General features: G+C 37.2%; 1 protein-coding gene across 6 annotated transcripts in view; it reads left to right on the top strand.

Annotated features, from left to right (window-relative positions):
* TMEM232 (transmembrane protein 232) overlaps window positions 1–16,550 on the top strand; it is a 253,105-nt gene that overhangs the window by 56,730 nt on the left and 179,825 nt on the right. For all 6 annotated transcript variants that reach the window (XM_027605032.2, XM_027605038.2, XM_027605037.2 and 3 more), the window contains 2 exons: window positions 226–380; window positions 14,160–14,283. In XM_027605032.2, coding sequence (XP_027460833.2) covers window positions 226–380; window positions 14,160–14,283 — 279 coding nt within the window. The remainder of the gene's footprint in view (window positions 1–225; window positions 381–14,159; window positions 14,284–16,550) is intronic.

Genomic DNA, 16,550 nt, shown 5'->3' with positions numbered 1-16,550 from the left:
TCAGCCAAGAACCTGGAAGGGTAGATAGAAAATTATTTTTCCTCCCCCACACTATATATATTTACAAAAATATACTTAAGTAAATTGCTCTTTTTGGTGTAACATGAAGTTTAAGAAAATAATGCATTTTCATTTGAATATTTAAAATTTCCCAGGAAATTCATTTTCATGTTTATTCAAGTCAAATAACTCTTTTCCAGATATATTTTTATTTTTTAATTCCAGGAACATTTGCAATTTAATCAGGGAGGATATGAAGTTAACCACTTGCTCTGGCACTGTGTTGCTGCCTGGTCATGTGTTCAGAAGAATAGTCCTCAGCTGAATAAGGTGCTTGAACATCTCATCTTTCATAAAGTGCAGCTTCAAAAGAAATGCTGGTAAGAGGGATTCTATAAATCCAAAGTAATTCATGGAGAAACCTTTGTGTTTAAATGTTAAATAACCTTTGTACTTAAATGTTAATCACACCTTAGTTGACTATGAAAATAATTTATAATCTCAGTTCCAAATGCAAGGGCAATTTATATATTTTGTATTAGTTCATTTCATCAACAAATTGTTCCTATCTCATTTTTTTTTGCTAGTTTGCTTGCATGTATTGCTTAATCTATCTTTATCAAATGAAATTTGTTATTGATAAGAAGTGCCTCCCCCATTTAAAACATCCTTTATTTTTTAAGTTGTTAAACAACAACAGTGAGGTACAGTTTATTATCCTTGGAGGAAATATATTGAGGTTCTGTTTCTTTATGCCTTACTTGTAAAGTATAACAAAAATAAATCTTGACTGATGAGTGTTAGTTTCCTCCTGTACATATATTAATTTGAGAAGGAAAAAGAAGTCTTAAATTACTACCAAAGAGGACATGGGTTCAGTGGAGGGGAGAAGAATTTTAAAGGAGTATTTCTGAGGAAAGTGATCAGAGGAGATATCCCTTTTCAGTATTTGAGGATAATCAGAGTTTTGAATTCCTCTTCCAGTGCTAATGGTAATCATCATCATCGTCATCATCATCATCATCATTATCATCATCATCATCTGTCAGGCCATAGCCAAGTTGCAAATTCAGTCATCATATAGTTTTCTTAAAATTAGTTCCTGCCTCTGGCTGCCCACTGGCTGCCCACTCTACACCAAAGGACTTTGTATATGTAAATTCTAAGAATCAGGAGGATTCCTTATGAAGGAAAGGTGTTTTCCTAGTTTCATTTGGAAGTTTTTGGGATTCTAGATCAAGTAAAGATTTCTGGAGGATGGCTTAGAGTTTGCTTAATTTCCTAGAAACAGCCTAGTTCAGAAGATGTTTCATCAAGAACTTACTCTGTCTTGTCCTGTGGGAGGACAAGATGGGAGAAGTCTCACTATTGCAGTTAACAAAGATTGTGATTCTTTTATGTTTTAAAAGCTAAGGATGATATCTTTAAATGGGAAAATTACAATGCAAATAGAATATAATTTTAATAAGTATATGTTCATATAGAGTTGATAAATACAACAAAAATTAGAGATTCTCCCTGGTGCAAAGTTGGTTATTCTGAAAGCCATGGTGATTCTTTCAGACCATTCTTACTATAGAAAATAAGTTGTAGGGGATTCAAAGATACAATTTAGTTTTCAAAAGGGTATAGAACTATTTTAGCTCTTGGAAGACTCTAATTTGATTTAAAAAATAGGAGAAATTACATTTTAACATATAAAAATAAGTATTTCATGACTTTCAAGTTTATTTTCAAAGCACTCTAATAATTACCAAATAAACAAGTTTAAAGAAATACTGAGATAGTAAAAGTGGCTGATTAAGAATAGCTAATTCTGAAAGTCAAGGAATTGTTTCTTTAACCAACTTTCAGTTTTACTGTACTGCATCAACATTGATTTAATTTGTTAATGATTTGTCTTGTTAAACAAACCAACCAACCAACCACAGGTCCCAAATGTTGTCACTTGGACCAAGTTCCCAAACTGGTGTATAATACATAATCTAATTGCAGTTTCAACATCCCCCAGAAATTTAGTCTTAAAAAGATCAGCTAGGAATTTTTCAGTGTGCACCAATGAGTCTACCACTTAGACCATTTCCATCCCCCTAAAAAGATGAGATCATCTACGTGATGACACCTTGCTTTTCCCCCTAGAAAGCAGCCTCACCTAGAATAATCCTTTTCTTTTGCTAATAACTTTCTTGCCCTAATAACCCTCCCTCTATAAAAACCTTCCAACTCCTTGGAGCTCCTTTCTACTCGCTAGTTAGGGTGCTGCCTGATTCATGAATCATTTAATAAATCTAATTATAACTTCAAATTTACTTGCTTGACTTTTGTTATTTAACAGTCTTTAAGGTAGTTTTTTTTTATACTTAGTATTTTACAGATTTGGGGCCATTGGAGATCATACAAAACTATTCTGACTTTGCAAATGGAGAAACTGAGGCCATGCTTATTAGGCTTACTAGTGAGTGCAAAGAGATTTTTAGGGTCCCAGTACCTTATCCCACTATCATTCTGGCTGCACAAGTAAGGAGATAACTGTTTTGAGGCATCTTGTCACTGAATCCTGGCTTTTCCTTTTCTGGGAAGACATGATGGAAATCAAATGAGGGAGGGGATGGTAGTGTTTAGACAATGCTGAACAAACAGAGGGGTAAACTGAAAAAATTGTGGAACACAGTGACTGTTTAAAATCAAAAGGAAAAGATAATTGTTTAAAAAAAAATACTGCCAAATAATTTTGATTCTGTTTCTTATATTTACTGTTTTTTTAAAGAGGTTTCAATCTTTTTTTAAAGTGATGACTCTAATAAAAATAATCCATTGACATTAAAAGATTAATTTTTAAGTTAGCAATTTGCCTAACTTCTGCTAGTCAAATTTTCTATTGTAATGATAACATTATACCAAATATTAAAGAATTAATTTTTCTTCTTACAAAATATTTAAGTTATTTATGGAATAGTCTATACAGCTATCAAGAAGTCATTATTCCAGACAAAACAAAACAAACTGATGTAATTATCAAGATCAAACCAGAAGTGCTTTCCATTTCTGGGGAAACTTGAATATTGGTCTTACATACCCCTAAGACTAGGTACATGTAAAAAAAAATTAAGAAAATGAACAGTGTATTTAGAACGAAATAAAAATACTGAGGCATCAGGCCTTGATAGTAAATTGAGATTTTGTCAGGATTTGCTGGACCAGATAGTCTTGGAGTTGTGACACTTGGTGGAAGATGAATTTGGTGTAGTACTTGAAATTCAATGCCAAGTGACTATTAAGAGGAGTAACCTGAACAATTTTGTTTTCCATACATATCAGTAAAGTTACCATAATGATGAATCAATGTTCAGATATTTAAAATGCAGAGGGGAGACCATTCAACTGATTGATCAGAAGACATTTGATTAAGAGTGGCAAAAATACAAATGAGTGGTTCTCATCTGCCCATTTCTGATGTTATCCATCAGTAAATAATTCATCCTGTAAATCTCTGCCTTGCTTCTTATAACGCCCTTTATAAAGATTATACCGTAGAAAAGGAAAGAAATAGAAGCAAGTGGTTTCAGCTGAGCCTGAAAAAGAGCAGGCCCAGATCCACAAAAGGACTCAGGGAAGGCATCACAGAGTTAGAGCGACTTCTGCTCACTAGGGGACAGGGAAAAAAAAAACAAACCCTGCAGAGGAAATGCACTAAAGACAATATATTATAAAACAGGGTGAGGAAGTAGGGAAAAAGGGGCTACATGAGCCCCTCCTGGCTATCAGGCACCCCCTTGCCCTTTATCTGGGAAGTTTAGCTGTCCTGAACTGCAGATAAGCAGCTTGCTGTAAGGCAGATTTCTGTTTCATATGGTTACATTTTATATGATGCTTCATACTCTCAATGCTCCACCCTGCGGTTTGGCCTTTTATAAACTGCCCCATTTGCTCTGGGAAGATAGCTCAAGCCAGTGCAAAAGGCTTTCTAATCTAACATGAAAATAATGAATTGTGTTTATAATTGAATTGTTAGCCAATGAAGACTGCTGAGAAATGCAGTATGGCATTTCGGTAGAGTGGTATAACATATAAAATTATATCTCCCAAAGCAAAATAGCTGATTTAATGCGCTCCATGAATGTATTCCAAAAAAGCTTGACAATTTAAAATTATATAGACATGGCAAGTGGTTTCCAGAGGTATAGTATTTGTGTTTGAAATGAATCAAAGAACCAACTTCTTTGTAAGGCAGCAAAGCCTTAATTTCTGTCTAGGTCACTGATATCCACATTGCCTATCTCCTGAACCCCAGTGATTATAATGTTCACGTGACGTTCACGTGACAGTCTAACCAAAACCATTCAAACAACTTTTTTGTTAATAGTCCTCCTCCTTCTTCATGAGCTGAGATGGCAGTGTAAGTCCTCACTCTTCAGATTCATTTACTGGATTTTTAAATGTATCCTTTGATCCTCTGGGCTAAGTGTAACCATTCAGTCTACAGCAAAGGTAAATATGTAATTATACCTTGCTAGGTTGTGGTGCAGTAAAAAAACATTCAACCTCAAATCAGAAGACCTGAGTTTTAGTCCTATCTCTTGCTACCTGTCTAATTTTGAATGAGTCACTTAACTGCTATGCACAGAGTCTGGTTAGCAGATAAAAAAAGACGGTAGCCATTTCAGAGAGCTTTTGAGAGATTTAAATGAGATAAGTAATGAAAACCCTTCTTATACTCGGAGTCTCCGCTACTACTTCATGTCCTACTAGTTCAGATCTGAATTATTTTTTTCCTAGAGAGATTTCTGCCTACTGAATTTCGATCTCCATACCTGACACATGTTAACCAATTCACACACCCTACGTTTCGGAACCGTTACCCTGTTCTCTGCCTGCTCTGTCACAACCTTGGTTTCGGCCCTTGTTGTCTCATGACTCCTGAAGCTTTTTAACTGGTCTCTTTGCCTTAAGTTTTCCCCTCAATAATCTGTCATACTTTGCTGCCAGGGTTACAACCTAAATGCGATTATACCACTCTCTGGCTTAAAATTATTTAATAAGAACTATTTTGACATGACACAGGGGTTACATCAGGGTCTCATAACTTGCCATGATTAGAAAAAAGCAAGGAGAGCAAAAACAAAGACTGAAAGGTCCTGCTACTAGGATTCATTACCGCCAACGAACCAAACAGATGAAGTGCCTGATAGGACTGGATGGAGGTGACAGTTAGTGACCCACCTGTGCTTTCTCTGGTGAAGCTGCATTCCTGACTTGTCCAACCTGCCAGCCCTTCGTTCTTCCCCACTGTTATTCCTGGAGCTCTGAGAATGAAGCTCTGCAAGCAGGAGAAATAGCCCCTTTTAGCAGACATACTAAAGACTAGATTCACACGTAGTCCATCTTTTCTGAGTATCAAAAATCAGACAATGGAGAGAGAAGTGCATTCTTCAAAGTAGTTTTCATAAAGGGCCAAAATCAAGAATGAAATCCTGCCTTGCCCTCTTCATGTACAATGAAGATTGAGCTTAATATATTTATATTAACCCTCCCTTCCTGGACTGTTAATATAATCTGGAGTTTTTGATAACATTAAGGTTAAATCACTATTTAAAAGTGTTCTATCCCCTCCTTAAATGATGAGTTATATATCAATATTTAATTTTAAGGGTCATATTTCTGAAATTATTTTGACTTATTAAACTTCATCTATTTTTCCCACTCACTGTCAGCCTTTTACCACTAGGATTTCCCATTCTTAAGCTGTTAAATACTATTCATTTCTGGGTTGGTTTGAGTACATTCTAAGTATGGACACAGGCGACCTATTTCATTAGGTGAGCCCTTGCTTATGCACAACTCTAGGCTGAGAATAACATTCGTCACCATTCATTTCTCCCTGAAAAGTGTAATGTAGATTTTGTCTGGAAATAGGCTTCTGTGCCCACAGTTTTTTTTTCCTTAATTCCCACTTTAAATCTCTAAATGTTGCTATGCTATTTCCTAATTTATGATTAGATGTTCAAAGCCAGTCTACTTTTTTTTTCTGTTTTATTTTCAATCCAGAATTTTTTAGGCATGTCTTTGTGATTTGGCAGCCAGGATAGAAAAGGCGTCCTCTCTTGTCTCACTGGCCATCTTTGGAAGCTGTTGAGGCAAATCCTCCACTTTTACTCAGAGAAAAGCCCTGCTATATGCAGCTGTGCTCAAATATGCTGGTGATGGGTCTGTGTTTCCTGAAGGCCTTCCATTGATTGTTCATCGTTCGCATGCTCAGTGCACAGTTCCTGCTTCTCTGAGCTTGGATTATCCATTACATTAAAGTGGAAAACCCATATATGCCTGCAACTAAATTTTAAATTAAGTTTTGGCTTCTCAGCATTCAAAAGGTTTTCCTTCATTTGAATTCCATTTTGTTCATAACTTTAACATCTTTAAAGTTCCTTTCTTTTTTTTTTCTTTTTTTGTAGTACTACAGATTTTCCCCCTTGATTCTATGTTTCTTTGGTTGTTTCTTTCTTTCTTTTTTTTAAAAAAGATTTTATTTATTTATTTAGAGAGAGAGCGTGAGTGGGGGGTGGGGCAGAAGGAGAGAGAGAGAATCTCAAGCAGACTGCCTGGCAAGCACAGGACCCCAGGTGGGGCTTGATCCCATGACCCTGAGATCGTGACCTGAGCCAAAATCCAGAATCAGATGTTAACCGACTGAGCTACCCAGACATACCTGGTTGTCTCAATGGGAATTAGTAGTGGGTCTGTTTGCCAGTTTTCTCCCTTCCAAGCAGCTTTTGCGGTTAACTTCCTCATCATGGATTTGAATTATATTTTTGTATTTTAATCTCTTTGCAGTCTTTTGTTTTCTTACCATACTACCTTTCGTCAGTATCAAGGCTTTTCATTGTCTTTTCCTCTTAATTTGGTTTTATTAAAGGTGCTTAAGAGTCTTATAAAAATATCTTCTGGTCCCTGTAAGAAATCATTTTCAGAGCTATGATCCTCTCTGAGTATTCAGACTGATATTCTCTTTAGCTCTTGCTTTAATATTCTTCACGTTCTATTTTACTTACCTCATTACCTAGGAGAAATCTATAAAAACTTGGTATTTTAAAATCAGAGGTTTGTTTTCACAGCATACATAACAGAGTTGTTAAATGCTGCAACACTCAACATGCACTATCATCAGGGACCTTCCTGTATTCTTCCTACTCTTTGATTTTTTTTCTTTTGAGGAGAAAATGCCCTCCAGTGTTCCCATTATAGTGTTCCTCTTCCCTGCCTCCTACACACACACGGCCCCAGCATGGTTTTCTACCCTTTCTGTCATCTGGAAGTTGCCAGATGAGACAGATGAGGATGAAGCACAGAAATAATACTGTGGTTTCTTAAAAAATCAGTACTCCAAAGTAAGGGACTGGCTTTACTTTTTTTCTGAGTCTCTGAAAAACACCATGGATGGTAGAGATCATTTTTTTCCCCTTTTAACTTTTGTTGGGGGCACGAGGTTGCTACATTTCACGAAGTGGAATGTATGTATTCCTTGCTGCTTTTCTTAATCCAGCTCCATCAATTTTATGATTTGTGGAAATTCCCTTTAAGTTGCTGCTCCTAGTGACTTCTCTTTCATTCTTAGTCTTTCATTTTTAGGGTTGTGTGTATTTTGACATTGTCAGTGTTTTCTGTTGAAATAACCCTATGTAAGGGTTGTGACTTGGAGACATTTTAATTCCATCTTTTAAAATTGCAATTTGGTCACTGAAGAAATTGTTATAGAGGAGTAAGGAGAACCTAGGAAAACTGTCTTGAATGCTGATGTTCCTAAACTTTTTATAAGGTTGTGTAGATAGATAGGTCAGTAGCTATTTATGAAGCCTCTTATTATTGTATTTTAGCCAATCTATCATCTATACATTTATTTATTTGATATATTTTAGCTCTTTATATTAGTGTAGAAGGAACAGTGGGCTGGAGTAAGGCTAGCTGAGGTCCAGTCCAGGATCTTGTACTATTTACCTGTGTGCACTGGTTCACATTAATTTTAAAAGTGAAAGAAAAATTTAAAGTAAAATGAATCAAGTAACTATGTTATTTTGGACAAGCCAGTAAACCTCTGCCCTAGTTTCTTTATTTATCAAATTAGGGAAAATTTTATTATATTTATAAATTACTTTATACATGTTTAATTTCATGGCACTGTAAAACCAAGTCAGTCTACTAATGATTGAGACTTGTACTGTAATGAGTTCACAAAGAAGCTAGTGCAAAATTTCTAACCTAATCAACTTTGAATTCTTTCTACGTGCATTTTTAGTTTTGAATTTTAACAAACTCCAATTTATAAGTATTGGTGTTTCTATTCTATTTTTGGCAAAGGTACTTTCACTTACAGAAGATTTTGCAATCAGTAGCATTGATTGAAAATAGCGTGTTTGTGTTGAAGCATTTTTCTGCCATAGGAGGCTGACACTATTAGATCTATTTTCATCCATATTTTAGTGAAAGTGCCCTACATTAGTTAAAATTTTCCAGACTTAAAAGAGAACAGAAGAACCAAAATCTTAGGACTGTGAGGTATATTCAGGGGCAAGGCGAAGTTCTGTAAAGTCTGAGACTATACTCGTATACTCTCCTTTGCTTGACCTTATTGTGAAGTGGGGTGAGCGGTACTCTGAGAATGACTCACAGGTCCTTCACCTCCGAGGGCATCTGGAACTCAGTCACTCTAAGACTTCACAGAGAAAAGTTATCAAATTCATATCCTTTGACTTTGAAGAAATAGTCTTTTTTGTAATTTGATTCAGGTCAGCATTTTGAACCGAGCCATTTCACATAGAGTATTTTACTTAAATCTCCTAATAGTCTCTGAAAAATAGGTTTTGCTATATTTACTTATAGATGAATAGATTCAGACTGAGGTAGACTATGCAAATTGCCCTATGTCATATACCTAATTAGTGACAGAGCTAAGATTCCATCTATCATTTTTCTGACTCTAAGTTCATGCTTGTAAACATCATTCTGAGTCTATCAGTTAGGATTCAGTTCTTCTGCATGAAACAGTAACCTAACTACAATTGGATTACCAAATAGGGCACTAATTATTGCACATAACAAGCAGTACACTATTGATATGGAGATTCTTAAGAAAATCAAGACCCAATGCATTCCTAGAGATGTATCAACTACCAAAATTGAACCAGGAAGAAATAGAACACCTGAAAGGACCTATAACCACTAAGGAAATTGAAACAGTCATCAAAAATCTCCCAAGAAACAAAAGCCCAGGGCCAGATGGCTTCCCAGGGGAATTCTATCAGACATTTCAAGAAGAATTAATATCTATTCTCCTGAAACTGTTCCAAAAAATAGAAATGGAAGGGAAACTTCCAAACTCATTTTATGAGGCCAGCATTACCTTGATCCCAAAACCAGACAAAGACCCCATCAAAAAAGAGAATTACAGACCAATATCCTTGATGAACATGGATGCAAAAATTCTCACCAAAATACTAGCCAATAGGATCCAACAGTACATTAAAAGGATTATTCACCATGACCAAGTGGGATTTATTCCTGGGCTGCAAGCCTGGTTCAACATCCGCAAATCAATCAACGTGATACAATACATTAACAAAAGAAAGAACAAGAATCATATGATCCTCTCAATAGATGCAGAAAAAGCATTTGACAAAGTACAACATCCTTTCTTGATCAAAACTCTTCAGAGTATAGGGATAGAGGGTACATACCTCAATATCATAAAAGCCATCTATGAAAAACCTACAGCGAATATCATTCTCAATGGGGAAAGGCTGAGAGCTTTTCCCCTAATGTCAGGAATGCGGCAGGGATGTCCACTCTCACCACTGCTATTCAACATAGTATTAGAAGTCCTAGCCACAGCAATCAGACAACAAAAAGAAATCAAAGGCATCCAAATCGGCAAAGAGGAAGTCAAACTCTCACTCTTTGCAGATGATATGATACTGTATGTGGAAAACCCAAAAGACTCCACCCCAAAACTGCTAGAACTCATACAGGAATTCAGTCAAGTAGCAGGGTATAAAATCAATGCACAGAAATCAGTGGCATTCCTATACACCAACAACAAGACAGAAGAGAGACAAATCAAGGAGTCGATCCCATTTACAATTGCACCCAAAACCATTAGATACCTAGGAATAAATCTAACCAAAGAGGCAAAGGATCTGTACTCAGAAAACTATAAAATACTTATGAAAGAAATTGAAGAAGACACAAAGAAATGGAAAAACGTTCCATGCTCATGGATTGGGAGAATCAACATTGTGAAGATGTCAATGCTACCTAGAGCAATCTACACATTCAATGCAATCCCTATCAAAATACCAACCACTTTTTTCAAAGAAATGGAACAAATAATCCTAAAATTTGTATGGAACCAGAAGAGACCCAGAATAGCCAGAGGAATACTGAAAAAGAAAAGCAAAGCTGGCGGCATCACAATTCCGGACTTCCAGCTCTATTACAAAGCTGTCATCATCAAGACAGTATGGTACTGGCACAAAAACAGACACATAGATCAATGGAACAGAATCGAGAGCCCAGAAATGGACCCTCAACTCTGGTCAACTTATTTTTGACAAAGCAGGAAAGAATGTCCAATGGCAAAAAGACAGTCTCTTCAACAAATGGTGTTGGGAAAATTGGACAGCCATATGCAGAAGAATGAAACTGGACAATTTCCTTATACCACACCCAAAAATAGACTCCAAATGGTTGAAAGACCTAAACGTGAGACAGGAGTCCATCCAAATCCTAAAGGAGAACACAGGTAGCAACCTTTTCGACCTTAGCCGCAGCAACTTCTTCCTAGAAACATTGCCAAAGGCACGGGAAGCCAGGGCAAAAATGAACTATTGGGATTTCATCAAGATAAAAAGCTTTTGCACAGCAAAAGAAACAGTCCACAAAACCAAAAGACAACCGACAGAATGGGAGAAAATATTTGCAAATGACATATCAGATAAAGGGCTAGTATCCAAAATCTATAAAGAACTTATCAAACTCAACACCCAAAGAACAAATAATCCAATCAAGAAATGGGCAGAAGACATGAACAGACAATTCTCCAAAGAAGACATCCAAATGGCCAACAGGCACATGAAAAAGTGCTCAACATCGCTCGGCATCAGGGAAATCCAAATCAAAACCTCAATGAGATACCACCTCACACCCGTCAGAATGGCTAAAATTAACAAGTCAGGGAACGACAGATGTTGGCGGGGATGTGGAGAAAGGGGAACCCTCCTACACTGTTGGTGGGAATGCAAGCCGGTGCAACCACTCTGGAAAACAGTATGGAGGTTCCTCAAATAGTTGAAATTAGAGCTACCGTTCGATCCAGCAATTGCACTACTGGGTATTTACCACAAAGATACAAATGTAGGGACCCGAAGGGGTATGTGTACCCCAATGTTTATAGCAGCAATGTCCACAATAGCCAAACTGTGGAAAGAGCCAAGATGCCCATCGACAGATGAATGGATAAAGAAGAGGTGGTATATATACACAATGGAATATTATGCAGCCATCAAAAGGAATGAGATCTTACCATTTGCAACGACATGGATGGAACTGGAGGGTGTTATGCTGAGTGAAATAAGTCAATCAGAGAAAGACATGTATCACATGACCTCACTGATATGAGGAATTCTTAATCTCAGGAAACAAACTGAGTGTTACTGGAGTGGTGGGGGGTGGGAGGGATGGGGTGGCTGGGTGATAGACATTGGGGAGGGTATGTGCTACGGTGAGTGCTGTGAATTGTGCAAGACTGTTGAATCACAGATCTGTACCTCTGAAACAAATAATGCAACATATTTTAAGAAAAAAGAAAAAGAAGAAGATAACAGGAGAGGAAGAAAAGGGGAGTATGTCAGAGGGGGAGACGAACCATGAGAGATGATGGACTCTGAAAAACAAACTGAGGATTCTAGAGGGGAGGGGGGTAGGGGGATGGGTTAGCCTGGTGATGGGTATTGAGGAGGGCACGTTCTGCATGGAGCACTGGGTGTTATGAACAAACAATGAATCATGGAACACTGCATCAAAAACTAATGATGTAATATATGGTGATTAACATAACAATAAAAAATAAAAAAAAGAAAAAAAAGAAAATCAAGACCCAAGCTTCTTGCAGCTTCCTTTTCTTCCATTGATAGTATTGGACTTTTATCCTCATTGTTGCAAGACAGCTGCTCTACCTTCTGGCATCATATATGCTTTCCAAGCAGGAGGGAAAGGATGAGCAAAGGAAAAAAAAAAATCACCTGTTATCTAAATTTAATCTCTTTCTTAATCAGAAAAATAATAGCTTACCTGGAAGACTTTCATAATACACTTCCATTTGTATCTCATTGACTAAATCTACATTTATGGCTATTCGAGCTTCAAGGAGTGTGAGGATTCATTTTTTTAAGTCAAATTTATTAAGATATAATTTACAAAGTACAATAAAATTCACACATTTTATGTACACAGAACAATGACTTTTGACAAATGCATATACCTGTGTAATCACAATCAAGATATAGAACACTTCCATTTTGAGGAGCAATGTTAACTGAGCATTTTGCTGTTTTGAACAAAACTGAGGTTTATTTCTGAAAGGAAGGAGCAGGCAATAGGCAGCACTGTCATCTTGAGGTTAAATTTTTTTATTGAGGTATAATTAGCATATAACATTGTATTAGTTTCAGGTGTATGGCATAATGATTCAATGTTTGTATATATTGTGAAATGATCACCACAATAAGTCTAGTTTCTATGTCCTTAAATAACGGTTTGGAAAAGCAACACTGGAAATACCCTTAGGTGAGAGAAGACTATCTTTTTTTTTTTTTTTAAGATTTTATTTATTTATTTGACAGAGACATAGCGAGAGAGGGAACACAAGCAGAGGGAATGGGAGAGAGAGAAGCAGGCTTTCCGTGGAGCAGGGAGCCCGATGGGGGGCTCGATCCCAGGACCCTGGGACCATGACCTGAGCCGAAGGCAGATGTTTAATGACTGAGCCACCCAGGCGCCCCAAGACTTTAGTTATCTTTAACCTAGCTTAAAACAGGAACCTGTATAAATCTCCCAGATCTATTTATGTCTCAATTTTCTAATATTTTTGAAAAAAGATTTCAAAGAAGTCTTGAATGTGTGAAAAATTGTGGTTCAATGAGTGAGATAATTTATGTGAAAGCACATTGAGATCTGTAAAGCTCTATTCAAATATAAAGAATTGTCTTTTTTCCCCATGATTAGAGGTGTTTCCTTTTGAAAATGACAATGAACTTGACTTACTGGCCTGAAATATCACAGTTGTCAAATTCAAATATAATTGTAAAATATGCTAACTCTTTATCAATGGCTTATAAATCAAGGCAATATGCAGCTCTAGGTAGAGGAATTTTACATTTGCATTCTTACCAGTTCTCCTTCAAACTATATTTCTTTCAGTTGGGTGAAAATAGCACTAAATGTATAATTTCCTGAAACTATCAAATATATGTTCATTTATGACTACTAAATTCTCGTGTGATTTTCCAGTTATTACACAATATTTTTAGTGATAAATCTTGACAATCTTCTAATCAAACAGAAGTATAGATTTTGAGAAATTACACTTTTTGTAAAATCAAATAATCTGAACTTTTGGAGTGTCTAGGAAGGTCATTTTTAAATTTGTTCTCTCTTTTTTTAAAATTTTTTTTGTTATATTAATCACCATACATTACTTCATTAGTTTTTGATGTAGTGTTCCATTGTTCTATTTTTTTAGAGGAAAACATTCTTGAAATTCACTTCTTCGGTGCAGAAAGTTAAAAATCAAAACCTATTATGAGATTTTAGGGACACTGTAGAACCGGAGCCCTTGATTGCTTGTTATACAGGATCTATGAAGAAATGTGATCTTTTGTAGTATTTATTACTCTCAGAGTTTTGACAGAACTCTACTCTGAATTCAAATATCTTGCCAAAATGTGGTTCTTGTAGACTTTAATCAGAACCAGTGTCAACCAATACTGGTTTTTATTAAAACTAAATGTATCTGGTAATCTGGGATACTCATTAACTCTGGCCATTTTTTTCATTAAAATTGTTTATTATTGTTTTAATGAAGGTCTTTGTTGTTTTGTTCACAAAATTCCTAGGTTGGATTCAATACTGGCTTTGTTGGTCCTTGGGGAGGCTGCCAAACTAAACATGGCCTGCTTGAAAGCTTTAATGGAACTAATGAGAGATTTTCTTTTAAGCATTATGTCTGTTCAAAACCAGGTAAGAGTATATTGTTAATTTAGGTGTTTTAAAAGAACTGAAGAGAAACAAATTTTATTTTTGCCACTGTTTAAATTGTATATCATATTAGGGCTTATGATGAGCATTACTTTGTGACAAAAATTTTAATTAAATATAAAAGTAAATGCACATTTCCCATATATCCCAGGATGGATAGATAGATGGATATAGAGAGAGATATCAAGATATAGAAATAGATTATACACACACACACACACACACATACACACATCAGAGGGACTTTAAATTTTATTAACAAACTGAGGGGGGAGGAGCAATATGGCAGAGGAGTAGGAGACCTAAATTTCATCTGCTCCCAGGAATTCAGCTAGATAGGGATCAAACCACTCTGAACACCTACGAACTCAATAGGAGATCGAAGAAAAGAATAGCAGCAACTTTCTGAACAGAAAAGCAACCACTTTCTGGAAGGTAGGATGTGCGGAGAAGTGAATCTGAGGCAATATTCAGGAGGATAGACGGAGGGGGAGGGGGCCTCCGTCGGCCGCTTCTGGCAAGTGATGGAGCTGCGGAGCACAAAATCGGGACTTTTAGAAGTCGGCTCCGCTGAGGGATGTCTCTCCAGTGGCTAAACGGGGGTGTGGAACCCTCGCTGGGACAGTGTGGTCTCCGGACCCGTGGGGTCACAGGAAGACCGGGGGTGACTGAGTGCGGCAGAGCTCCCAGGTATCTGCACGGGGAAGCCGGCTGCAGAGATGGAGCTGAGGCACGGGCTCTCAGCTCGGGGTTGCCATAAACTGTGATCCGCGTGTGGCACAGTCAGGCCACTGCTCCTCCAGCAGGGACCCAACAAGCAGCAGAACTGGGGAGACTCCCCTTCCTCCCCCAGAAGGAGCGGCGTAGGAGCGCACCGCAGGGATCTGCTGGGTTTGGAGACTCCACACAGGGTTGTGAGCCAGAGACAGAAACAATCGGTCACAGGCCGGGTGAGCACAGACTGTGGCCAGAGACCGGGGAGACGGGAGTGATTGACTGCTTTTCTCTGGGGACTCACTGAGGAGCGGGGCCCCGAGTTCTCGGCTCCTCTGGGTGGAGATTGTGAGGCTGCTATTTTCACTCTCTCCTCCAAAGCTGTACAAAAAGCTTGCAGGGAACAAAAGCTCCCGAGGGCAAACCCGAGCAGATTACTTAGCCTGGCCCCCAGCAAGGGTGGGGCAATACCACCTCCGGCAAAGACATTTGGGAACCATGGCAACAGGCCCCTCCCCCAGAAGATCAGCAAGAACAGCCAGCCAAGACCAAGTTTACCGATCGATGAGAACTGCAGAATGCCAGAGCTAGCAGAATACAGCACATAGAATTCATGGCTTTTTTCCCATGATTCTTTAGTCTTTCAAAGTTAAATTTTTTTTAATTTTCTTTCTTTTCTTTTTCTTTTTCCCTTTTTCAACCAACATCTTATCAATACCTTTTTAAAAAGACCTTTTTTATTTTTCATTTCTAGAGTCATATTCTATCCCTTCATAGTAGTTAACCTTACTATTGGTATAAGTTGTTCTCTCTTTAAAATTTTGGGATACGGTTTCTTCTAACAGACCAAAATATACTCTAAATCTCTAGTGTATGGCTTTGTTCTAGTCTCCTGCCTGATCACATTCTCTCCCTCTTTTATGTTTTTTTTTTTTTAAATCGTCTTCTTTTTTCAACCAACTTCTTATCAATTCCTTTATGAAATCCTTTATAATTTTCATCTTTACAGTCATATTCCATCCCTTCATCGTATTTACCCTTATTTTTGTACATATATAAGCTTTTCTTTATTTAAAATTTTGGGAGGCACTTTCTTCTAACAGACCGAAATATGCCCCAAATCTAGTGTGTGGCACTGATCTATGCACCAGCCTGATCATATTCTTGTTTTTTTTTTTATCTTTTTCTTTTTTTTAATTTTTCTTTCTTTCCCTTTCTTTTCCCCCGGTTTCAGGTCTCTTCTGATTTGTTTAGTGTATATTTTTCTGGGGTCCTTGTAACCCGGTTAGCATTTTGTTCTCTCATTCTGGACAAAATGACAAGATGGAAAAAATAACCACAAAAAGAAAGAACAAGAGGCAGTACCGACTGCCAGGGACCTAATCAATACAAACATTAGTAAGATGTCGGAACTAGAGTTCAGAATGATGATTTTAAAGATACTAGCTGGGCTTGAAAAAAGCATGGAAGACATTAGAGAAACCCTCTCTGGAGAAATAAAAGAACTAAAATCTAACCAAGTCGAAATCAAAAAG

The sequence above is a fragment of the Zalophus californianus genome, chromosome 5, assembly GCF_009762305.2.
Source record: "Zalophus californianus isolate mZalCal1 chromosome 5, mZalCal1.pri.v2, whole genome shotgun sequence".
NCBI classification, from domain to species: domain Eukaryota; kingdom Metazoa; phylum Chordata; class Mammalia; order Carnivora; family Otariidae; genus Zalophus; species Zalophus californianus.
This window is presented reverse-complemented; position numbering and strand designations above follow the sequence as displayed.